The sequence below is a fragment of the Oreochromis aureus genome, linkage group 19 (assembly GCF_013358895.1).
Source record: "Oreochromis aureus strain Israel breed Guangdong linkage group 19, ZZ_aureus, whole genome shotgun sequence".
NCBI lineage: Eukaryota > Metazoa > Chordata > Actinopteri > Cichliformes > Cichlidae > Oreochromis > Oreochromis aureus.
The window spans coordinates 666401-692136 of record NC_052960.1 but is presented as its reverse complement, the minus strand read 5'-3'; the positions used below and the strand labels follow the sequence as shown (position 1 = coordinate 692136).

General features: G+C 50.2%; 1 protein-coding gene across 2 annotated transcripts in view; it reads left to right on the top strand.

The window, feature by feature from the left end:
* Positions 1 to 18889, top strand: part of LOC116327989 (peroxidasin) — a 39951-nt gene extending 21062 nt beyond the window's left edge. For both annotated transcript variants that reach the window (XM_031749695.2, XM_031749694.2), the window contains 16 exons: positions 1012 to 1129; positions 1234 to 1403; positions 2512 to 2784; positions 2867 to 3142; positions 5070 to 5182; positions 5418 to 5574; positions 6256 to 6364; positions 7936 to 8093; positions 9828 to 10834; positions 11033 to 11529; positions 11612 to 11746; positions 11836 to 12044; positions 13544 to 13655; positions 14249 to 14381; positions 14683 to 14796; positions 15651 to 18889. In XM_031749695.2, the coding sequence (XP_031605555.1) occupies positions 1012 to 1129; positions 1234 to 1403; positions 2512 to 2784; positions 2867 to 3142; positions 5070 to 5182; positions 5418 to 5574; positions 6256 to 6364; positions 7936 to 8093; positions 9828 to 10834; positions 11033 to 11529; positions 11612 to 11746; positions 11836 to 12044; positions 13544 to 13655; positions 14249 to 14381; positions 14683 to 14796; positions 15651 to 15776 (3707 nt within the window). In that variant the 3' untranslated portion in view covers positions 15777 to 18889. The remainder of the gene's footprint in view (positions 1 to 1011; positions 1130 to 1233; positions 1404 to 2511; positions 2785 to 2866; positions 3143 to 5069; positions 5183 to 5417; positions 5575 to 6255; positions 6365 to 7935; positions 8094 to 9827; positions 10835 to 11032; positions 11530 to 11611; positions 11747 to 11835; positions 12045 to 13543; positions 13656 to 14248; positions 14382 to 14682; positions 14797 to 15650) is intronic.
* Positions 18890 to 25736: the final 6847 nt, after the last annotated feature.

Below are 25736 nucleotides of genomic sequence, written 5' to 3'. Positions count from 1 at the left end.
GGCTGAACTGCTTTTCACTTCTCTGCACCTTCCTCGCTCGTCTGTGTCCTGATGTTCACCCGGTTTTATGAGCAGCTGTAAATCCCGCCATCTCAGTTCTGCGTTTCCTGCGGCCATCGCTGCACGCTGCAGGCTGAGGCGGCTGGCAGCTGCTTGTGTCTACCGCCACATTTAAACCTCAGCAGCTAATTTGATGGCCGCCAAACGTGCCCGGGCCTGCTCGGCGTGGCCCCGTCTGGAATGTCTGCCTGAAAATGTGGTGGAAGCCTTTCCACACCTCCCTCCCCCCGTTGACCGAGCGAAACCCTGCACGGTGGGTGGAGGAACTGTCAAAACAAAACAGTCGCCCCGCTGGAGGTGACGTGCCATCTCCTCACACGGGCTGATTCTGGTGTGCCACGCTCGCCTGCTGTGGATGGAGATAAACAGCAGGGCTGTGTGAAGCGTGTGGAGGAGGGTTTCCAAAATAGTCTCCTTTCTGACTCAAATAATGACCAAAATTAACAAAATGAATCCCCAAATCCAGCATACCTGTAACCACGAGGGCGCCCCCTGGTGGTCTGTAAATAAAGTGCAGCTTTAAGGAATCTGGGTTCACTTTTCAGATCTGGAAGTTATGATCATATTTCATCCTGCCTGTGTTTGGGAGCTTTGTCTCTGTTTGTGCCTCAAAATCAGCACAAAGTCTCCTACCAACCAAAAAACAGGAATGAATGAGGCCCTAATATTGAACCCTGGGGGACTCCTTCACTGGTCTCCATGTGCAGCTGCTGAACGAATCGCTCTCCACTCTGTGGGTCAGAATGATGATGGTCTTTGAACAAAAAGCCTCATGAAGTTTGAATCGCCCCTGTCTGACCTCCCTCTGGATTTTAGCCCTGATATTATTGAGACGAGACAGATTCAGTGGAAGCTGGACTCAGTAGTCTAAGAAATACATATGAATAGACGTGTGATGCTGTGTGTTTGCTTATACATTACATCTGTTTCCTGTCTGATCTTCTCCTGCAGAGGTTCCCAGGATCACGTCGGAGCCTCACGATGTGGACGTTACATCAGGAAACACCGTCTACTTCACCTGTAGAGCCGAAGGCAACCCTAAACCACAGATTATCTGGCTCAGGAACAAGTAAGACTAAATATTCAGAACCAAGGACGGGTGGGTGGGTTAACATCGAAACGCATCGCACGCATTTACGAGCTCTGGTTTTTATCGGTGCGTCTTCCTCGTAGCAACGCGCTAAACATGCGCGACGACAGCCGTCTGAACCTGCTGGAGGACGGGACGCTGATGATCCAGAACACCAGGGAGACGGATCAGGGAGTGTACCAGTGCATGGCCAAAAATGTGGCCGGAGAGGTCAAAACGTCCGAGGTCACGCTGCGGTACTTCGGAGCTCCGTGTAAGTGTGCGCTCCTTCCCGTTCACTGTGACAGCCATAAAATACACGATATCCCATTTAGACGTTTAAAGACGGTGAAAGGGAGCGTTGTGATTGTGGTGTTTGCACTGAGAGTTCAGAGGTCAGCAGTTCAGGTAAGTGTTACAGAAACATTCACAGCTACACCTGTACCTCTCAGCCAGACATACCGTCTCATTTAACAAACAGTAACTAGTTAATTACTTATTACTAGTTAGTTCCTTTCACCACTCCAGACTGAGTAAAGTTACTGTGGTTACCTGTTTGCGTATCATCTTCACACTGATGTCAGTGAAATGTAGACGCCATGTTTTTTATGCACTCTATGCAGCTAAAGCTGTGGATGCAATGCATTATGGGATGCAGTCCTGTTTGCCTTTTTTCCTTTCTGTTTATTCTTTCATCCACATCAGATGTTTTTATGGTCATGAATGATGTTGAGGCTGGTTTATAAACTCTTTATGAAACATCAGTGAATTTCACATCTGGTAACCAGAAAAATCAAAGATATCGTTTCACTTTTATCCCAGAACCAGTGTAGAAAAACTTCAGTGCACTTCTGTATATGTCAGGGGCTTTTATTGTGAAAGGAAGCAAAGGAAGAAGCCCTGTGTTGAATAACCAGGTTTCCTGTATGGATGTGGCAGCAACAGCACGTCTGGAGTTCATGGCTGACTGATTTAACCTGCATCAGATTATCTGTCATGTTTCCATGACAACTGAAACTACAGCTGGCTAAACTGGTATTTAAAGTTGGAAAGCTTTGGGATAACTCCAAAGATGGAAAAGGCTGAAACCACATAACTGTGCTAATATCTGAGCTGAAGGTCACGGCCAGCCTCTGGGAGCAGATGTTGTGCATTTCCTGTCTCTGTGTGGCTGTAAACCTCAGGTCCACGGCTGTGTACACACTGCTCTGACTCCACTGTAATCACTGCCAAATAAGGACCGGGCACAGCTGCGTGCCGTGACAAACGGGGATGGTTTCAGAGTGGCATCATCGATCCCAGCACGAGCTGCCGTTTCACATCTTCAGATCTTTATTTTAGAAAAAGTGAGGTCACCGCCGTTCCCATGTCTGCTCCTCCAGCACGGCCCAGTTTTGTGATCCAGCCCCAGAACACGGAGGTCCTGGTGGGAGAGAGCGTGACCCTGGAGTGCAGCGCCACGGGCCAGCCACAGCCCCGGGTGTCCTGGACGAAGGGTGACCGGACGCCCCTGCCCAACGACGCCCGCATCACCATCACCCCCTCCGGAGGGCTCTACATCCAGAACGTGGAGCAGGCTGATGGAGGACAGTACACGTGCTTCGCCTCCAATAATGTCGATACCATACACGCTACGGCGCACATCATCGTGCAAGGTAAATCAGAAGATCGATGAAGGTTTAGATGCCGTGTGCCTTTGTTGACCAATTAAAACATCACTTCCTGCTCTGCCTGCAGCAATCCCTCAGTTCACCGTCGCGCCGCAGGACCAGCTAGCCCTGGAAGGCCACACGGTGGATTTCCCCTGCGAGGCGACCGGCTACCCTCAGCCGGTGATCGCCTGGACTCGAGGGGGCAGCCCGTTACCCTCGGACCGCCGTCATGTGATCCTGCCCTCCGGCACGCTGCGCATCACTCGGGTGGCGGCCCACGATGAGGGCCAGTACGAGTGCCAGGCGGTCAGCCCCGTGGGCACCACACGGACCGCCGTGCAGCTCAGCATCCAGCAGAGAGGTGAGGAGGGGGGCGGAGCTTTAGGCTCTGAGAGCAGGTGGTGCACAGATGAAATATGGCTGCCAATCACAGGCTGTTTGTTTGTGTAGGTGGAGGGGAGGGTGGGAGTGGTGTGCAGCGTTTAAGTCACAGCTCATTGGCTGTTCACGTAAAGCATTACTGAAAGACCTGCATTAAAGGTGTGTGTGTGTGTGTGTGTGTGTGTGTTTGTGCGTGCGTGTGTGTGCGTGTGTGTGTGCGTGTGTGTGTGTGTGTGTGTGTGTGTGTGTGTGTGTGTGTGCGTGAGCCTGTGTGTGTGTGCGTGAGCCTGTGTGTGTGTGTGTGTGTGCGTGAGTCTGTGTGTGCGTGTGTGTGTGTGTGTGTGTGTGTGCTGTGCCTGAGCCTGTGTGTGTGTGTGTGAGCCTGTGTGTGTGTGTGTGTGTGTGAGTGAGCCTGTGTGTGCGTGTGTGTGTGTGTGTGTGTGTGCGTGTGTGAGCCTGTGTGTGCGTGTGTGTGCGTGTGTGTGTGTGTGTGTGTGCTTGAGCCTGTGTGTGTGTGTGTGACCCTGTGTGTGTGTGTGTGTGCGTGAGCCTGTGTGTGCGTGTGTGTGTGTGCCTGTGTGAGCCTGTGTGTGCGTGTGTGTGTGTGTGTGTGTGCGTGTGTGAGCCTGTGTGTGTGTGTGTGCGTGCGTGCGTGTTTGTGCGTGCGTGTGTGTGTGTGTGTGTGTGTGTTCTGCAATGACAGGCCTGGCGTGGCACAGGACAACACGGCAGCCTGTAATCCTGAGGTGACGCCATGTTTTTCCATGTTGTAATGCTTGTTAACACGCTGCAAAGTACCAATTGCGTAATGGTTGCACACTGGAGCACTGTGTGAGCCCACAGCTGTTTCATGGCGAAGTTCACGTAGCGAGCGTGAAGTGACACGAGCACGAGCAGGAAAAGGCTGACGGGATGCAGAGGTGCGACCGCTGCTCTCAGATCGATCCCTGGACGTCCTGACCGCTAACGCGTCAAACGTGCATAAAGAGCAAACATAACCTTAATGGGCCAGAAGCACTCAGGACGCCGGACGACTGGCTCCAACCTGGAGACTGAACCGGAGTTTTGTTAACATAAGAACAAAAGGTTTTTCTAAACACGGCACATGAAGTCATGAAAGCACCTGGGAACCAATCCCAGATGATCAAGTTCAAGTCTAACTTTTTTCCTGTACGATCAAGCCGTGTACAGTTTCAAACTTTTCCAACTTGTAAAACACATATTCATGATTTATTAGAATTAAGAATCTGTTAACAGACTTAAAAATATATATTATAAATATAATACATAAATATTGTAAATGACCTGCAGTACTGTCACTGACCACCAGGGGGAATGACTGCAGAGGTTTGTTAGCTCTGCTTTCTTTATAATGACCCGTAAAAATGAGGCCATCGCTCATCCAAGCAACCTCAAATTCAGCTGTTAGCAGCACGCCGGCGAGTGTGGGTCGGGGGAACGCGCACAGAGAGTTCTTCATCCTCAGGCACAAAGACTTTCACGTGTTTAGATATCGATGAGTCTTTGTGTTCGAGGGAAGTCACGGTGGAAACGCTCAGACATTTTCCAGCTGCTCGCTCTGCACAAGAACCACAGGGGGCGGGGTCAAGAGTCTGACAGTGACGCAAGGTTTCAGTCAGAAATCTGCTATTTGCATTTATGTAATATGTCAGTGTGTGTGTGTGTGTGTGTCTGTCTGTCTGCGTGTCTGTGTGTCTGTGTGTCTGTGTGTGTGGGCAGCAGCAGCTCTGGTGAAGCACAAACACTGTGAGACTAAAATGTTTAATGTCGGCTGTGATTGATTACAAAATGCACTTTACATGTGGACCCTTTAGTGCCCACTCATTAACGCGCGCGCGCGCGTGTGTGTGTGTGTGTGTGTGTGTGTGTGTGTGTTACTCATTCAGTGACGCCTGTTTTCACGAATGCTCCGAGGGACCTGACGGTGGAGTCCGGGCAGGACGTGCAGATTCCCTGCAGCGCTCAGGGCCAGCCGCAGCCGGTCCTCACCTGGAACAAGGTGAGCGGGTAAAGAGGCGACCTCAGTGCAGGTGCAGAGGTCAGGAGGTTAGACCAGTGAGGAAGGAGAAAGAAGGATTTGGTAAAGAATGAATTCATCAGGTCAGTCAGACTGAGAGGGTCATGATGCTCAAAGCTTTTCTGTGTCCTCACACATGCATGCATCAGGAGGCCGAGGGCTTAGTTCAGGCACCAGCTCTCAGCATCGTGACCTCTGACCTCTGTCTGTCTTGCAGGATGGTGTTCAGGTGACAGAAAGTGGAAAGTTCCACATCAGCCCCGAGGGTTACCTGGAAGTGAAGGACGTGGGCACGGCTGACGCCGGACGCTACGAGTGTGTCGCACGCAACCCCATCGGCTACCAAGTGGCTAGCATGGTGCTAACCGTGACAGGTAAGCAGTGATATCAGAGCGCCTTCGGGACCAAAGGTCTGTGGTGCTGCTCTGTGTGTGAGATCTGCTGCTCGTCCGATGCTCTCCGCCCGAGCTGGCGAGCCGTGGAGCTGCGCTGCCGGGTCTCTGAGTGTGTTGCTGTTTCCTGCTGAGACTTTTGGAGGTCAGCGCTCTGCAGCCGAACCTTAAACTCCATCAGCTGCTGGATGTTTTCAGTGGCACACGAAGACGAAGGAGCGCGCCAGAAATCACTCCGGCTCAGGAGGGAGGAGGGAAGAGCTCACAGGATTCAGTGAAATAAAGAACACCGGTGAACCGGAGCCGCTTACAGCCGTTACTTAAGTGTATGGAAGATGGACACGACTTCCTGTGGAGACGGGGACCGCAGTCTGCCTCACGGCCTTACTTGGATACACCTCCATACTTTTATTTTGTGGCTGTACTGGAGCAGCACTGCATGATTCATTGTTTTTATCTCATAACAGGCCTTTGTGCATCTTTGTGCGTCTTTGTGCATCACTGTGAAGAGCAGGAGGTGGGCGGGGCTTGTGTTGGGATGATACCGACCTCTTTATTAGAAACTCTGGTTCTGTTCGATCCACGCCAGAGCTGAGCTCGTGCACTCTAAACAGATCCTGTATGATTTGTGCTTGCTGATGTTTCACCTGTGTGTCTCTGCAGTGCCCGCCGTCAGCAGAGAGGGCGACACCTTCGTCAGCACGTCCATAGAGCAGGCCATCCGTAATGTGGACAGCGCCATCGAGTCGACGAGGAGGCGTCTCTTTGATGGGTAGGATATGACAAACACGCTGCAGTAGCAGCGATATGAGACTGTGACCCTCACGACGGCCTCGAGGATAAAAACCTGGATGGCTCTGAAGTGTCTCCATTTTCCTACGCCACCACGTGTGTCCCTCTTCCCCGCCACAGCAGCCGAGCCTGATCTGAGACGTGTTCTGCTTCGTAGCGAGCTCTGCACAGCGTTTGTTTCCAACACTTAATTAATTAATATTTATGCAAACGATCTGAGGTTTCAGCTCGGTGCTAAAAATCCAGGCGGCATTGCGATAACCTGACGCCCGGCTCGTTTCTGTGCTGCAGCCATCGTTTAGTTTTGACACAAGACGGAAAACAATAATCAGATATGAACCACAGTAATGCGATCACATGACAGTTTAACATCTGATGTTATCAGCTGTGGTTTTTACATCCTGCTGCGTTCGTACTTGGTTCGTGTGCTAACAGCGCGACGTGTCCATTTTTATTTGTACCTGTCGACAGGTGATGATGTCACCTCTGTAACGCCCGTGGTCTGAGCGTTTCCATCCTGCTGAGTGATGTGGTTCCTCGGTCTGAGCTCAAGGGGTTTCCAGCTCGCTGTGATGGCGGTAACAGCCGAGGCCATCTTTGATCCCGTCACGCTCTCATCGCGCTTTCATTATTACTATGAAACGACGTGCGTCTGTCTGCAGGAATGCTGCTGTAACGACAGGAAGACAGATTCAATTCAGTTTTATTTATATAGCGGCAAATCACAACATCAGTATGGCGCTTTATACTGTAAGGTCGACCCTACAATAATACCTACAGAGAAAAACCCAACAATCATGTGACCCCCTGTGAGCAAGCACTTTGGCGACAGTGGGAAGGAAAAACTCCCTTTTAACAGGAAGAAACCTCCGGCAGAAGCAGGCTCAGGGAGGGGCGGGGCCATCTGCTGTGATTGGTTCAGATGTGGACAGATGTGTCGGTTTGGTGCTTGAACCTGACCGTCTTTAAAATGTGGCTGTCGTATTTGTCGTCATTGCTGCAGTGCATCATGGGATTGAGTGTAACAGAAACATGCGGGCAGCATATGATGGGTCAAGATGAGAACATGTTGTGTACCCGTGAGGTGCTGAAACCACTTTCTGCTCTGAGGTTGGAGAGTCCCAGGGTCACGTGACCAGGTTAGAAAGTCCTGCTCGCCAACAGCGCTGGCGTTGATGGCGGCGGCGTGATCGTGGCTGCTGCGCCTCGCTGAGTTTCAACAGCCCGAGGCTCAGTGCAGGTTTAGAAAAGCTGTGAGAGAAAACCGCCGAGCTGATGTTTGGGAGGAAGCAGGAATGACAAAGAGTGAAATGATGGCGGAGACTCTGCTGCGGAGTGACTCAGACGCTGCTGCGTGTTTAAACTCTCTGACCTGCGCTGGAGAAATTCCCGTCTGATTTTCCAGCCCTCGAGCTCTAACGGAAAAACCCCAAAGATTGGAACGATCTTTCCTCCTGCTTTTGTTTAATCTGTCTTTGTCTGTTACTCCCACACGTCTCTCCGTCTGTGATCTGTCATATTTATTGTTCCCTCTCCTCCCTCGCCCTGCAGTCAGCCTCGCACCCCCGGGGAGTTGCTGGCTCTCTTCCGGTACCCGCGGGACCCCTACACCGTGGAGCAGGCGCGGGCCGGAGAGATCTTCGAGCAGACGCTGCTGCTCATCCAGAACCACGTCAACCGGGGTCTCATGGTGGACACCAACGGCACCGGTGAGGCAGATTCAGACTCGCACACACTGCTGAAAATGCAACAGCACACCCTCGTGAACACTGAGCGCGCTCGCCGTGACCCTCCTCGCCGTGACCTTTGGGCTCAGAGGCCTGACATTTGTCCGCTGCTCTGTGACATCATTCAGTGTGTTGTTATTCATTTTAATGACTTGAGTTAACCGCTCAGGTTTCCCCATGGCCACTGTTTTCACCCAGCTCGTTAACTCTAAGCTGATTGGTTTAAAACCCGTCACCGATGGTGACGCCTGTCAGTAACCATCTCTGCTGTGCTGATATTTTGGGCACATATTCAGTTTCAGACTTTGCAGAATGAAGCTGCTGTTCAGTAAACAGCTTCCACCCAGTTTCCTGAGTGGAGTCTTGTGGCTCAATAATTTAATTCTGTCTATGAATCTCTCGCTGCTGCGAGCAACACGTGCACGCCTCCATCCGTGCGCCATTTCTCCTCAGCGCGGGCCGAGGGACGGACACGTGACCACTGCCCGCTGAGGAGGAGCCGTAAACACTTTTATTTGCCCTCGGTTGGTCGCAGCGCCTCACCTACGTGGTTTGTGTTCACACTGGGTCAATTATACCTGCGTGTGGGGGGAGCACGGGTGGGTTTGGATGCTTATGTGCAAAAGCATGTGTGCTTTAACATGCATGGGGGGGCGGGGTCTGTTTTAGTTTATGGTTCATGAAAGCAGTTGTTGTGCTGGGGGGTTAATTTTAACAGCACGAAGGTCAAAGGCTGGGTGTGAACAGAGCGCTGTGCACGTGAGCTCTGAGATATGAATATGAGATGCAATCGAAGCGTTCGCTGTGCGTGCTCGGCGAGGCGCACCTGATCTACAATTCACCATCAGAGTGACAGGAAATCTGTTTTTTCTTAGTTTTTAAATTAAATTTTTCACTTTGATTCTCGTAATTCTGCAAATTCTAAAAAGTTTTGTTCATATATTTTATTGCTATATTTAAATGTGTCAGTGTTTTCATAAATCTACAGTTTTCTCTTTGCAAGATTTTTATTTTCTGCCATTTTTTCACTTCCAGTTTCTTGCTCTTACATTTTTTTTAGCTTTGGGATATTTTCATCCTGGAAATGGTAACAAAGCCTGAGTGTAGCTGACGTCTCCTTGGTGTAAATGTACTGAGACCAATACAGACAAACCTGTACAGTTTTATGTTGCTCACAGGGAAACATTGGAACAGTTATTGATGATGAACAGAAAGAATCTTCAGTTTTATTTGAGGTCGACCTCGTCGTGGAGGGAAACACCGGCTCCCACATTCTCCTTTTAACTCCCCCGTAAACAAACACGCAGCAGTGATCTGTGGGAACGTTCACACAGGAAGTCTCACCTCACACAAGTGCAACACTGCACTGCTAACACACTTTAATGCTCTCATTTCAAAGCTGGGACTTGTTTGTGACGGAGGGCGCCCTGTGGCGTCCGGGGGAGGGGCTCCAGGGTCGGAGGCGGCGGCAGGGCCTGATCCTGTGGATTACCTGATGAATGTGAGCAGGTCTCTAACCCGCGGCGTCTCTAGGAGGTGCTGTGGGCTGAAGCTGGGTGTGATAGACTGTATACAAAAAACGGCCGTATCCACCGTGACATCGCCATCTTGGTCTTTGGTCTGGGAGGTGTTGGCGTTAACAGAGGGGGCGGGGCCGAGTGTAATAACCGGGCTGCTATGATTACCCTGTGATGGATGTTTGTTTCCTTTCCGCAGCATTTCGCTACAACGACCTGGTCTCCCCCCGCTTCCTGGACATGATCGCCAACCTGTCCGGCTGCACGGCCCACCGCCGCATCAACAACTGCTCGGACATCTGTTTCCACCAGAAGTACCGCAGCCACGACGGCACCTGCAACAACCTGCAGCACCCGATGTGGGGCGCCTCGCTCACCGCCTTCGAGCGGCTGCTGAAGTCCGTCTACGATAACGGTTTCAACCTTCCGCGAGGCGCCACCGACCGCGTCCATAACGGCTACAAGCTGCCGCTGCCAAGGCTGGTGTCCACCACCATGATCGGAACGGAGACCATCACCCCCGACGACCGCTACACACACATGCTGATGCAGTGGGGTCAGTTCCTGGACCACGACCTGGACTCCACGGTGGTGGCTCTGAGCCAGTCCCGGTTCTCCGACGGCCAGCTGTGCGCTCAGGTGTGCACCAACGACCCGCCCTGCTTCCCCATCCAGTTCCCGCCCAACGACCAGCGGCAGCTGCGGAGTGGCGCCCGCTGCATGTTCTTCGTCCGGTCCAGCCCGGTGTGCGGCAGCGGGATGACGTCTCTGCTGATGAACAGCGTTTACCCGAGAGAGCAAATCAACCAGCTGACCTCCTACATCGACGCCTCCAACGTCTACGGCAGCTCGCGGCACGAATCAGAGGAAGTCCGCGACTTGGCGAGCCAGAGGGGCCTCCTGCGGCAGGGCATCATACAGCGGACGGGCAAGCCGCTCCTGCCGTTCGCCAGCGGGCCGCCCACCGAGTGCATGAGGGACGAGAACGAGAGTCCCATTCCGTGCTTCCTCGCCGGAGACCACCGAGCCAACGAGCAGCTGGGTTTGACCGCCATGCACACCGTGTGGTTCAGGGAACACAACCGCATCGCTACAGAGCTGCTGAGGCTGAACCCCCACTGGGACGGGGACACCATCTACCACGAGGCCCGGAAGATCGTCGGCGCCCAGATGCAGCACATCACCTACAACCACTGGCTGCCCAAGGTAACGGTTCTGAGCTAACGGCGCCCACGCTGCTCACCTGATCATCAGGTGGGACACAGAGAGGGAGGGGCTCAGTTCATTCAGCTGTTGCCAATAAAAGTTGTTTACTGTAAAAGTTGCACGAAGCCCATAAAATTGTACCGCTGCTGTTTCTCTGATGATGTCACAGCTGGCAGACTAACCCTCCTCTTCTTGCAGATCTTAGGCGAGGTTGGCGTGAAGATGATGGGGCCGTACGGGGGCTACGACCCCAACGTGAACGCCGGCATCTTCAACGCGTTTGCCACCGCCGCGTTCCGTTTTGGCCACACCCTCATCAACCCGATCCTGTACAGGTTAGACGAGGACTTCCAGCCGATCCCGCAGGGCCACATCTCTCTGCACCGCGCCTTCTTCTCGCCGTTCCGCATCGTAAATGAGGGCGGCATCGACCCGCTGCTTCGCGGGCTCTTCGGCGTCGCCGGTAAAATGCGCGTCACCACGCAGCTTCTGAACACCGAGCTGACGGAGCGGTTATTCTCCATGGCCCACGCCGTGGCTCTGGACCTGGCCGCCATGAATATACAGCGAGGGAGGGATCACGGCATCCCGCCGTATAACGACTACAGGACCTTCTGTAACCTGACGTCCGCTCAGACCTTTGACGACCTGAAGAACGAGATTAAGAATCCGTCGGTCAGAGAGAAGCTGCAGAGGTGGGCGTGGCCTCACAGGCTCAGTGTGACTCGCCCGAGTTATGTTATGAGCTCAGCGTGTTTCTGTTTCCTCGTGTTGCAGGCTGTACGGCACGCCTCTGAACATCGACCTGTTCCCCGCCCTCATGGCTGAAGATCTGGTCCCCGGCAGCAGGCTGGGCCCCACCCTCATGTGTCTCCTCACCACTCAGTTCAAACGCGTGCGTGACGGCGACAGGTAGGTTAACCTTTCAGTACCGAACTGTCACCGAGCGTCGCGTGACTGTAACAGATGAATCATATTTTTCTCCTTCCTGCCATGTTCAGGTTCTGGTATGAGAACCCCGGCGTGTTCACGCCTGCCCAGCTGACCCAGCTGAAGCAGGCGTCCCTCGCCCGGGTGCTGTGCGATAACGGCGACAACATCACGCGCGTACAGCGGGACGTGTTCAGGGTGGCCGAGCTGCCTCACGGCTACATCAGCTGTGACGACGTCCCTCAGATCGACCTGCGCATGTGGCAGGACTGCTGCGAAGGTAAGAGTCAGCAAACGCTGCATCAGCTCGCTCGGTTTATTCTTCAGTTTACTCGACAGCTCCGATCACGGTGACCAGGATACCTTAGCAGAAGTTTGTTGTTTTCAAAACACAAACATTTATTTTAAGCTTCAATAAATTAAACTCCACTTAAAAAATCACTGGTTGAATATTAGCATTCGAGTGTAACCCAGATGTGTTGAACAGCTGCAGCGAGGAGCCCTGAGCAAGCACAGAATAACAGATAGAACAGCCTGCAGATCAGTGAGGGCGAGATAAGCCGCTCGCTTTCAGGCCATTGTTTGGTTTTGGTTGTTTTTCTGATCTTCGGCGAGATAAAGTCGCTCTGTGGTCACAGAGGTCGCTCTCCTAAACTCTGCTTCAACCTTTTCAGTTTATTTTTGGTCCGTAGTGTGAATTTGTTGCACAACTCTGATCCCAGTTTTATTATTTTATACTCGTGCATGAAAATAAACCTCCATTATTAAAAAGAGACTTTGATTGTGGTTGGAGTGATCTCAGTGTTTGATGTGAAGGTTTAGTCAGGAGTTTAATCAAAGGACGGAAACATGGTGATGAGTCTCCTCTCTGACTGCAGCCTCTTATATACTGCACATATCGACTGTATGAGGAGAGAGCAGAAACAATAAACAGAGAATATCCTGTGCAGATTTATAACTGTGTGTGTGCTAACAGTGACACTGTGTTCATTTTTACGTTTTGGCATGAGAGAGGAAGTGTTGTTGTTCTCGTCTTCTACAGAACGCAGTCTGTGAATCAACTGCAGCTGAGATGTGAGCGATTACATAAAGACGTGGCGCTCGTAAACCGTCCGTCCTCTATGACCTGAGTCAGAGCAGCTCTGTGGAGCAGATATGCCCTCAGCCGTCAGGGTTTCCTGTTTGTGTGGAGAGACAAAAGATGAAGTCCCCTGGAACAAAGACCACACCCAGGCGTCTGCTGTAGACACTCGAAGGGCTGAAGCTTCTGTTATTGGCTCGTTTGTTTTTACCAAGGTGATGATGCTGTTTGAGAACCAGCCCACAGTCTGAGGAGAGAAGCTGCATCTGCTGACTTGGTGCTGTGACTCTCCTCATAACCATCCACACTGTTGCTCCCAGCATCGGTTTGTGCAACTGGCATCAGCAGTTTTCCCATTAGAGAAACTGGCCATAGACTGGGCCGAAGCTGCGTCACTGTGTCAGTGGAGAAGGGTTTTTCACTTTTTTCATCCTCCAGGAGGGATCGTTAGAGCGGTCACGGTCGTCTACCTCACTGGTGGATAAATTGCTGTCTAAAGGAGCAGAAACAGTGCAACACGAAGCACGTCAGAGAAGATAAACAATTCAAAGTGATGAGAGTACCGTGTGTCCTGTGCTTGAATCCAACACTTCAGTCTAAAAGCACTGCAGTCAGGTCATAAACGCTCCTTCTGTCGGCCTCAGGAACTGTGTTTTCTTCTTCTACTGATTTTCAGTGTGTTGTGTTTGACCCACCAGACTGCAGAACCAAGGGCCAGTTCAACGCCCTGTCGTACCACTTCAGGGGACGCCGGTCAGCTGAGCACAGCTACAAAGAGGACAAACCTGCCAGCAGCTCCCAGGAGAACAGGTAACAACACCTGTAAACTTAAACTGCTCCAAAGCAGGCTCCAACAGCACAAACATGGTCCAGAGGTCCAGTTCAGGGACTCTGGTTACCTGAGGTGGAGTCCAGCAGACAGCTAGCAGCTACACCTGTCAGTCATAGAGGCCACGCCCCTAATAATGTAAACTTTTAGGAAGTATCCATGGAGACCAACCAGTTTGTGTATCAGGCTGTAAACATGTTTATTTGTGCTGTAAAGTTTGAACATGGCTGACTCACTGCTGCCCCCTGTGGACAGTTTCTTCATGTCAGTGTAATCTCACAGCGTTCCCTCGATTTTCACCGGGATCCTGGAACGTGGGAGGATCTGGCATCGGAGCGCCATCATTTTTAGCCCAGAGAATTCTTATTTTACAGCAAAAATAAAAATACATGTAGGCCTCAGAATCCTGCGATATACATTTACAGATCTGTGAGTCAGGTGACCTGCGATGTGGCGAGGAATGCTGTCCTGACAATTTGAGGTGTAGAATAAGTAAAACACTCATTTGTGCATCTTTGTCCTATAAACTATTTAACCGTTAACATCTTCAGTCATTTGGTTTGTGTGTGTGCAGCTCAGTGGAGGAAACTCCGGGCAGTCTGGGAAATGTCTCTGCGACTTCCAGGAAGAGCACTGAGCCCTCCATCAACGACTTCCAGGATTTTGTCTCCGACATGCAGAAGACCATCACCAGCTTACGAAAGCAGGTGTGTGTGCATCCACAGACAGATGTTTGCAGCTGTTCTAACAGTCTTTAAATCCAGATTGTGACGATTCTTCCTGCACAAACTGAGACGTTTGTGATCAAAGTGTCTGAAACTTCTAACCTTCTTAAAAACGTTGCCATGTCTCACTGCTCAGAGCACAGTTAATTCCTCAGGACGGGGTTGGCGTGCCGAGGTCGGCGTGCTGGCTCCGCCCTCTGGTCAGCTGCAGATGTCAGTGTGTTTGGGGGAGGTGAGGTGTGTGCTCTGACTTTTAAAACGTGTTCTTCTCGTGTTTCTGCAGATTAAAAGACTTGAAGCCCGTTTGAGCACCACTGACTGCACTGACAGCGAGGGCCGCGAGCGAGCGGACGGCGACCGGTGGAAAAAGGACCCGTGCGCCACATGTGAATGCAGAGTGAGTGTAACGGGCAGGGCTGAGGGTTAACGCGTGAACACATCCGTGGACGGGCCGTCTGTCAGTCGATGTTCCCGTTTAGATGTTCCTGACAGTCTGGAAGCGTCTCGTCTCTTTCTTGGCCGAAGCGTCCTCCTGGCATCGCGTTCAGTTTCCTCTCTGACTCTGTGTTGAAGCCGCCTGCTGGCGATGGCGCTCCGATGCCAGACCTTCCCTCCTCTGATCTCCTGCAGGCCTGGCCTCCACGCCGCTGTATTGCCATCTTTTGCTCGCCATGTCTGCTGACACACCTGTCGGTGTCTCTCCTCTTCCACACCTCTCTGCAGTCAGAGGGATGAGCTTGGCAGCCAGAAGCAGACGAGGAAGACCGTCTGTGAGCGAGCAGAGCAGCCTGTGGTCGTCACCCCGACGACACTATAGAGCAAAAACGTTTTTATTCCCGGTGTCAGACGGCGTCAGGTGTTTAAGCTGTTGTAAGAAGTGAATCAGAGGAGGGTCGTCGGGCAGGTCAGTCCCAGGTCGGGCGGTCCTGATGGCAGGAGGCGGGGCGACCGGCTGAGGGTCACATGGTGTCAGCGTTATTGTCAGACTCACAAACAAACAAACAGCCCCTAAATCAAACCTGGGTTTGAACGTCAGCAGGTCGCTGTGTCTACCTGCCTAAACGCACTGATTTGCAGCCGTGTGATTGGCTGTTGAACATGTGAGCTAAATGATGTCAGTTCTTATTTATCAGTTTGGGTTTTCTTTCCTGTTTCAGTGTTTTTGGCTTATTTTCTGTTGGTTTCGCCTCAGATCTCAGACGTAGCGACGTCATGACTTGTCGCCCTTGTTTTGTCTTCCCGCCCCGACAGGACGCCCAGGTGACCTGCTTCGTGGAGTCGTGCCCAGCGACCGAGTGCAAACGGCCCGTCAAGCTAAAAGGCAGCTGCTGCCCGGTGTGCCTCGAGCAGCTGACGGCGGACGCCCGCCGCCCGTAACGACCCTCAGGACCCCCGCAAACACGCCCTCTGGCGTCTGAACGTCACACGCTCGCAATCAGACGCATGGAGAGGACATGAGACTCGTGAAATCGCGCGGCTCCACCGCCGCCAACGACCTCGACAGACCCAACAGCCTCGTCTCAGTTTTTCGTTTTCTTCGACCCGGGGAGGGATTTTATTTTGTTTCCTGTTTGTTGCACCCAGCGGCGCGAGGCTCGCTTTGAAATCCTCCGGCGACGAGCCGCTGTCACTATGTGGATTTATTTCTGACCCGACGGATGGATGAGCGGACGAGCGGGCGTGAGACGGGCCGGCCTCTCCTTCCTCCCTGCGCCGAGGCTCCCGAAGAGCCGCGACCAGCCGCCGTTTGCCGTTCTGCGCCTCCCGCTCAACGATAAATCGCAGGAAGTAGATGGAAAGGCGGTCGCCATTTTCTCGTCTCACACAATATTCTCAGGTTAGAGATGCCGAAAACTGGTGCTATCCCCCGATTTTATCACAGTTTAATCACTAAACCTTCAAAGTATTCTTTTATATGCAAAGCAGCCTATATACACTCAGTATGTCCTTAATGCTGCATCACAGTTGAGACGACTGTTGTACTTCTATGAGTAGAGTTACTGCATCTTTTAACCCGCGGTGCTTTTTATCATGTTATTCTCTTCTTCTCCCTTTTTGTATAAAATTGTTGCATATGAAGAAAATGTGAAGCCCTACAAAAATGTTTGTAATGCAAAAGAAATGTCTACTGATCTCTGCTCGTCGGTCCACTGACGACTCCCTCGCCGTCTGTGGCGGAGGCTCGGCCGGCTCTCGCTCCGGCGGCGCTCCTTTCCAACTTTGAAAGAAACCCTGTTTGTACCACTGTGTTCACGTGCCGTGAACTTTATTCCAGTATTTTCCTCAGTATTTTAAAGCCAAAAGTATGATTTTATGAGTTTATGTTTGAATGTTGTCCTGGTTCAGTATTCTCACTTTGACCTGCTCTCGGTTGTTGCTCGTGTTGGCACCGGTGCTTCTGCAGATTAGCTCAGTAATTACAATGAAACAAACATCTGACTGGATCTGAACAAGTTTTAGCAGAAAGGTTTAAAGCCACACAAACGATAACTGTTGGTTTAAGTAGCAGCTGACTGAAACGATGCTTACCTGCCAGAAACCCTGAATCAGCCACAGTCGTGTCAGCGAATATCAGAACAGAATATAAACAATTAGATTCTTATCAGGTGTCTAAATGAGGTTAATACAACCTGTTATCATCTATTCTACAGACGCTAATCTGAAATGCAGAAACAGTGTGAAAAACAGAGTCCACCCTTAATGCTTCCACAGGAGTAATGACAGCGAGGAGCTGCCAATCAGATGCATTGATTCATTGATCATCATCAGCACCTCTGTAAAAGCAGGAGCTTTGTCAGTTTGCAGGTCTGGATCTTCACAGGAGTGGACAACCTAGAAAATTGACCGTGAGGTCAGAGCCAAGCGCTCCGGCTCAAACTCTGCAGGCTTCAGCTAGCATGTCAAAGGTTAAAGGTCACGACAAGCAGAAGAAGACAGAACAAGCGTGGGTCGTTTGGAAGGAGAAAGCTGAGCAAAGACTCCAGAGGGCAGATGTTTGTCCGTCAGCCTAACAGCTGGACCGTGAACTCCAAAGATACATGATGCTGAAACCTCACAGTGATGAGACCCACTGAGACGGTCACACAGGAAACCGTCACGTCAAGTGCTCCTCCACGAATCACAGGGTGGACTCGCATACACGGCGTCTGCATTTTGGCTTTTGTTAAATAACGACTAATGAATGAATAATGAATGAATGCGTCGCTTATTCCAGGTCGTATTTACCTCATTTTAAAGACTTTATTTTGCCCTGATATGTAAGACAGAGAAACTTCCCTTTACCATGATTACACTGATGATTAAAAGCTGCACATTTAAAGCTAACACTGAGCGTCAGTGTGATAAACAGTGAACAGCTGAAATATAACAGCTAACAGAAACGATAGCTAGCTGCTGTCCATAATACACTTAGTGTTATAATAAGTAGCAAAAATATTTCTGCCAGTTTGTGTATTTATTGACAGTTTGGCTAAAAGTTGTTTAGATCCAGTTTAAAAGACTAAAGGGGGGCACAGCCTGAGGCTGCGCTGGTGCCGATGAAGGACTGCGAGCAGCTCTGCTCTGCAGCTCTCGGTCCGAGGACACGCTTGCATGCATTCCTGTGTCCCCCCCCCTCGCTCTTCCAGTTTTTGTTCATGCCCCCCCCCTCCGGTTTGGTGTTTATATAGGTTAGGAATGCCGACCGTGCTCGTGTTTCTCTGAGACATGGAGGCTGACGTCATGTAGCCGAGCATGTGTGGAGCGCAGGCCTCTGACCCTCATTCCTTCATAATTGAAGCCATATGAGAGGAAGTGATGCTGGGGGGAGGGGCGCTCAGGATCGGGGGTGCTGTTTGTGAGACCGATTTACCGCCTTTCACACGTACTGTACATACGGACCACTCCTCGTACTCTCCCTGCACTGACTCGCTCCGTGTAACACATCTCGTCTTCCTGTTTTTCCTCCGATTGTGTCGGAGCGTGTGCGGTTTTCCTTTCCTGTGTTTTCTTCTTCATGTGGTAACATCCTGCGAGCTGATCGGTGACAGTGAAGATGTCAGAGCGCCCACAGTCACACTGGTAAACAGTATCACCTCATACTGGACGAACTGTGTTTACAGTGGTGTCTCCTTCTCCTGCAGCACCAGTTACTGTGTGTTTGTGTCCCCATCCTAATCCTCCTGTTTCTCTCACAGCTACTAGCTTCGGCTCGCGTCCCGAGGTTTGGCCGCCGAGGCTCTGTGAGCTCTTTGCGTTACCCGTCTGTGTGTGTTGGTAGATGTGTGTATTTGTGGGTTCCTCTTTTTTTATTTCCCCTTGAAAAGGTTCCCAGTGTCAGTGGAGCGCACTGCCCTGCAGTACTGAACACTGTCCTAACCAGCGGTCATTGTGGATAACCTAGTGCCTGTCATGACAGTTGTATTGTACCTTTGCCAAAGAATGGTTTGCACTGTAATGTATGCCTCTCAACAGTAATGATAAATAAAAAAGCCACATTTGAATTACAGTCACACATGTTGGTGCCTGTTCTTTGTCAGCACGCGAGCGCGATCATCGGCTCATTAATGAGATGACTTTTTTATTCGCTCATCAAAAAATGACTTTTGTTCCACTGAACATGATTCGTCTGATTTAGTGTTCTGGTTTAAAGCAGGTACTTGATGGAGTCCAAACTACAGCCTAAAAGTTTGCATTTGACTCGAATTACTCTTGAGTTCCTGCACTTCCTGTTTGGTTTGTTAGTTGGTCTGTCAGTAATGACTGGATGGGTCCCATTACAGTTTTAAACCCATCCATCCCACTTATCCTTGGGGAGGGCTGAAACCTATCCCAGGACGAGACGGGTGCAAAATGTCTCTGCAGACATCGGCTATCAGTACGGTGAGTCCCCCGTCCGTCCATACCTGTGAATATTTAGCCTTTTATGAACTTTTTGAAATTCATCTTGACCATGACTCTCACGTGGAACAGGAACTCTGCAGATCTGTCCTCATATAAACCTGCTGCTGAGGTTAAACTGTCGTCTGCATATAAAATGAAGCCTGTCAGTAGATTTGGGGCTGACAGTAGTTAACCCCTCAGTGTAGTACCCACCTGGTCATTTGGCATTCATCACTGTCACTGAGTCACTCTAGTTGGGGCGGGGGGGTGGGGGGGGGTAGACCCTGCACAGGTTGCCAGTCAGTCTCTTTTTGGTGTTATTTGATCCCTGGCTGCTCCATCACTGCTTCTTTGCATTTGCCAAAATATAATCTCAGACTCATCGATGACCATCAGCTTTTAATTTGTCCTTTTCTAACTGCTGAAGTGCATTTCACTCTTTAAAACTAATCTGCTTTTGGAAACTGTGACCAGCAGACAAAACAGGAAGTCTTGGCTCAGATATTTGCTGCTACAGCAGACGCTCCAGAGCGGGCCGGACAATTTGTTCTCCCAACGACACGAGAAACTGGGACTGTTGTGGAGGGTCGCACCAATAAGCTCATAAAGGGCTGAAAGTGGAGCAGAGCTGAGTTCAGTTTATTGGTGTGGCTCTCCAAATGTGAAGATCATCTCCCACGCCTGCTCCAGAGTCGACCGCCAATTCATGCAGCAGATGGAAGAGGACGTCTCGGCCCAAACACCTGAATGTCCCTGAAAACTCGTCTGCGGGGTTAAAAGGCCTCGGTCACGCAGGCCTGCATGTTTCATGCAAACATGGAAACTGCAGCAATCTGCAAACAACCTAAAAACTCACAGGAGCGTTCCTCCTCTTTGCTACCTTCAGGCTCCGGTTCAGTAAATAACCTTCTAACATGTGCTCCACCGTGTCAGGTTAATCAGACCCATCCTTTGCTGCAGTTGCTCACCTCAACAGAGACACCGCCTGCTTGGTGTTGCTAACAGTTACTCCACCTGTTGCTACCGTTCACCATGTCACTGACCTTCGGTGATCGCTGGTCACTCTGGCAGCTGTGTGGAGGAGAGCAAATCAGTAACACACCTACGAACATGAAGGCGACAAGACTGAGCATGCTGTGCCTTTAAACATTAGCATGTTAGCACACTAACTGCCAGCTTTTGCCGAGAGCAACAACAGCATCTAAACTATGTGCAGACAAGCAGAAAGCAGCTGTGAGGGATGTTTGCAAGGTGAGTAATATTAGCAGCTTCAGACTGCAGGCCACATGTGGTTTGAAGCAAATGAACTCTGGGAGTTGTCTCGTTGAACTCTACGCCTGGTCTTCCCCGCTTCTCCCCACAGACTCGGCTCTGGCAGCCGGACCGGAGTGGACGGAGTCTCTGGAAGGAAAACCGGAGCGGGAAATGAGGTTTCCAGCGCTGCACAGATAAAAAGGCCTCCATCTTTTAGCCTGGCAGGAAAACACATTATCGCCCTGACAACAAGGGACCTGGCTCACTTCGAGATCCAAACAGGAATACACACATGGACTGTGTCTGGTTGTTTCCTTATCTGCTGCAGAGTTTAACATGAAAGCCAGACTGAGCGATTCAGAGAGAGGTGGAAAATCTGATTATGTAAATGTTGTAGGCGGGCTAAATTAGACCAGCATGTCTCACACACACTCAGCAAAGCCAATGCAGGCCTACAAAACCTAAACCCTGAGATCTGGATGTCCATGCAGGGAGTTTCAGAGTTTGAGGCAGAGCACTGGGGCTAAATTTCAGGGTTTGGAAAGGACACGAGTCTGCAGCTGCACAGTCCTGGCTACCCGGCGAGCCGCCTGCTTCCCACTCATCACATACTGGAATTTCATTTAGGCAATTGGCTCTCAGCGATGCACCTCTCGCTCGCCAAGGTGGGGGATTCTTTCCCCTCGCTAATGGAACGTCATTCTCATTTCCAGAGCGGGGCGGATGAAAGGCAGAGAAGTGGTGTCCTGCTGAGGGAAAATGGGTTTTGCATCCCAGCACTCAAAGGACTGCGGCGATGGCTTGTGACCCCCGGCGGGTAGGAAATGTCATGAGATGGATTCCCGCTAGTGTTTTTGGCTCTGACACACGAGGCAGAGAGTTTACAGTGCAGGTGTTTGCAGAATGCATAAAGCAGCTGCTGAAATCACAAGAGATGCAGCTAATCGACAGTTTGATGTGCTTCACCGAGTTATTAAGAATTACAGGTGCTTTATGTCATGCAGACGTAATCTTAGTCCTGCTGGAGGCACAGGAGGGGATGTTTTTGAAAGCTCGTGGACTCACAGCTTCCTGTGAGCGTCCTGCCAGAGTCCAGACAAACAAACTGTAAGCAGGTCTGCGCTGATGGACTGCAGCTTCAGTCCAAGCTCAGTGTTTATCTTTTCAACAGCTTTTCAAAAGGTCTAAACTCTCAGCTGGGCTCTCGTCTCTCCCCCTGTTTACATGAGTGACCTGCCCATTTCCTGCCTGTATGCTCACTTTATTCTGGTTTATTACTTTTAGGCTATTAAAAAGCCCAGTGATGTCATAATGTCATTAGTTATACCACATCTTTGTTGGAGTTTGCTTCTTTTGTAAACCTGAAATATTTATTTCAGGTTTACAAAAACACATGAAAATCACCACGATGCCATGTGCATGAAGTGCAACCAAAAAACTGGAAAATAGGTCCCTGAAAGTCAAAAACCTGAAACCTGACCATGAGGTGCTGGCCTGTCACAGGAGCATGCTCAGTTAGTGACTGGGGCTACCCATAATGCACCAGTGAACAACAAAGGAAAGCAACCAACACAGTCACTCCCCACATGGATCACTCATCACATCTCTCAGCCTGTGGCCTGTCCCGCTTCCTGAAAATGAAACTCAAACTGAAGGATCGACGGTTTGATCACGGGAGGCGGTCGAGCATCGATCACAGAGAGACGAGTACACAAATACACAGCAGGACAACAGAAAACAGTCCAGAGCTGCCCGAGAAGATCACCTTGAATGTGAGTGAACAAATTTACATCAGTTCTGTTTTGTGGATGTTTTTTACTGGACCTTTTTATCACAGCTGGTCATTCTCTGAGCCCACGTGAAGCTATCAGCCAGCTCACACCTGCGAGGACGCGCTGATGTGCAGCGTAGCCTTCCTGCACACGGAGTGAACCCGCTGGATGAAACTGGAGGTTTGGGTTCAGTCTCACGCTGTGATACTTGTCCTCAGAATTCTAGCTGCAGACGCCATGAGTGGGTGTGTGCTCCAGTCCTATCTGCCCGCCTGACTCGTCCCTGTGGTGACAACAAACTGGACACATCTTTAGCTGCTGGTTCAGAGCCAGGTCTGCCTTAGTGCCTTTGGAGAACAGATTATAATCATGAGCAGATGTTGGAATCTATAGGCTGCATCTGCTGTTTATTGGTTCCTGTGGGAGCCCGTCCCATTGCCACTTACAGTCACTCAGACTCTGTGTTCAGGCTTTTTACGGGTTCTAGGTTTGGAACCAAGAACTCATCAGTCAGTGAAGGGAGCAAATCTGCTGTGAGCCCCACAGAAAAGTTCTCATCCTTTAATTTTAATCTCAGGTGATTAAAGCTCTCACAGTTTCTGTGGATGTTCAAATGATTCTGACTTCAGGGCACAGATTATTAGTCACCTGCGCTGCCGCGATTTGACTAAGACTGCATCTAAAGTTCATAAACGAGCTTCACTCTAAATGCTTGCGTGCTTATCTGCCAGTGTTAACTATGGCGATCCAAAGCGATCGCAATGGGAGACGGTGATGAGGAAATGTTTGCATGCTCAGTGGAAAACCTGGCAGAGAGCTTATTGGCCTCAGTAACTGCCAATCAGGAGGTCTCTGTGGCGCTTCAGCCTGATGTCCTCAACATTTCTGTTTGTTTCACATCTACTGTGATGTTAGCATCAGCAGCTAACTGCTAACAAAGCATCTTTTCATTTAGCATTATTAATTCCTGTTCTCCGGTCTTTGTGTCCAGTGTGCTTTGGACTGGACTAAATTCATTCAGTGGCAGTGATACTCAGAAAACACGAGAAATGTTTGACTCAACTGGAAGCTGATTTATTCCTCCTGGCTGCTCGATGATCTCCAACATGTTTGTGAAACTCCTCGTGTTTTTGTCCTGGACGCTCGCCTCAAGTGCTTTAAAAAAGTGAAGCAAACACCTCCTTATGTCAGACTGCAGCCTTCCATATTTAGACTCGTGAATCTGAGAAGATGTAGATGCTCACGCTGATTAGTATGGCTGCTTTACGTGCACAAAGACTTCAGTTCAACTTAGTTTTATTTATAACTGGTAACAGATGGGACCACCAGAAATATGCATCTTGCAGGGAGGCAACATCAGCAGCAGAAAAGGTAATCCTAACAAGCAACTGCAGATGTGTTCAGGCATCGTTTCCTCAAACAAAAAGTGTCGTCTTACATAACATGACATAATGCTTCCTGTGCTAATGACAACAGCCGCATCACAAAGTCTAGATGAAGGTGTAGGTGGGGTTGGGATGACATAGTTTGCAGGTTCATTGACCAAGATCATGGGTGTGCATCCTGATGGGATCATAGACAATAAAACAACTGCAATAACAATGTTAAATATGTACAGCCATAGCCGAAATTATCGGCACCCCTGAAAAGTTTCCAGAAAATGCAGTTTCTCCCAGAATATTGTTACAGTCACAAATATTTTGGTTTACACGTTTATTTCTTTTATGTGATTTGGATCAAAACAAAAAATACAAACTGAGAACAAAAGTTACATTTAAAGTGTTTCACACAGAACTCCAAAAATGGGCCAGACAAAATTATTGGCACCTTTTAATTATTGTTGGTAAATTGTTTTATGTCAAGCATCTGATGCTCATTTGAACTCACCTGTGGCAGGAAACAGGTGCTGGCAATGAAGCAATCACACCTGAAGCAAATTAAAATGGAGACCGTTCACTCAGCCTTTCTGTGCCGCACTGAGTCTGGAGAACAGAAAGGAGAGCAGAGGACTGTCTGAGGACTGGAGAACAAAAATTGTGGAAAACTATCAACAATCTCTTGTTTTTTACTTGCTGTTTAGGTTCAGGAACATTTTGTCATTTGGTGTAAAAAGATTTCCTTGCAGGCAGTAAACTGTGTTTTGGCCCATGATGAGCTGAGAGTGACAGATTTGTCTCTGTTGCACGTGCTAAAGCACACGGCAGCACCACCTGCTGCCCCGCTGGCTGGTGCTGCTCTCAGTCCCTGAACTGACCCACTTTCATCACATCTCCTGCAGACACGAGTGGCCCAGATGAACTCCACCACACTGCCCTGCGTGTTGAAAATAGATGCTGAAAGGCTGGAAGCCTGTGTGGCGTTGCTGCATTAGTCTGTGTGAAAGTGAAGGCTGGGTTGTTTGTTCCTCTTTGCTCAGTCTCTGATTTCATTCTCAGCTTTTGCTCTTTCCAGCTTCCAGCGTTTAAGTTACACAAATTTGATTTACAGCTGTAACTCGACGCCAAATAGAGTGCTACATATGACCCCCCTCCCACCAGGGGGACCCTTTCCCCCCTTATGAAAATTCCAAACTGCTTTCCCAGGTCTGTAAAGTGTGATTGCCTAAGCAGAGTGTATCCTGTGGCTGAAACACAGACAAACACAGATAAGAGGAGGTTTAATCGTCAATGTTCTCCAGGTTAGATTATTTCAGACATGTGTGAGTGCTGGGCAGAGTAATGGTTGCTGATAGAGAACCAAGCATGTGAGGACTGGCCGAGCGCCTCGCTGGCAGATGACCGACTGGCAGACGGGATGACTCGGTGCGTGACCGACTGATCGGCCCGCCGGTTGATTTGCCCGCATTCCTCGGTGGACGCCAGCGGGGTACAGTCTGACCCAGCGTGATAATCCTCCCCTCGCCTCCAGGACCCCCTAATCGGCCCTCCTTCAGGCATAAAATGGGCCAAACGCACACTGGAGGAATGTATGTTCACAGGCACACAAACACCGACCGTGACGCCAAAAGAACCATCTGTCTGCATCTCTTAAAAAAGAAAGATAAATTACCTGTCTGCAGCTTTCTTCACAGAGTCTGGGAGAAAATAAAACTCTAAATCAGCAAAACCACCGAGAGACACTTGGATGCAGGACGAATCAAAACAAATGCATGTTGGTTTTCATCGAGTGAGTTCATCTGCGACCGTCTCTCTGAGGCCTGTCGGCGCTGACGGGCTGATGTCAGGCGCACAGTGAGGGGGGGCGTCTGCAGCTCAGGGTTTTGCCCCACGGTTGCCTACATGGCAGCGTGTTAGCATACAAAGACTTGGACGTATCTCCTGGACCCGCGGCGGTCCTGGTCTCAGGGTTTGAGTTCTGCACTCCTGATTGATGCGATTGAGTTTCTGTTTGGATTTCTTGGCTGTTTCAGTGCTCGAGGCTGTTCATTCACTTGGTTTTTCTCGTCTTGTTT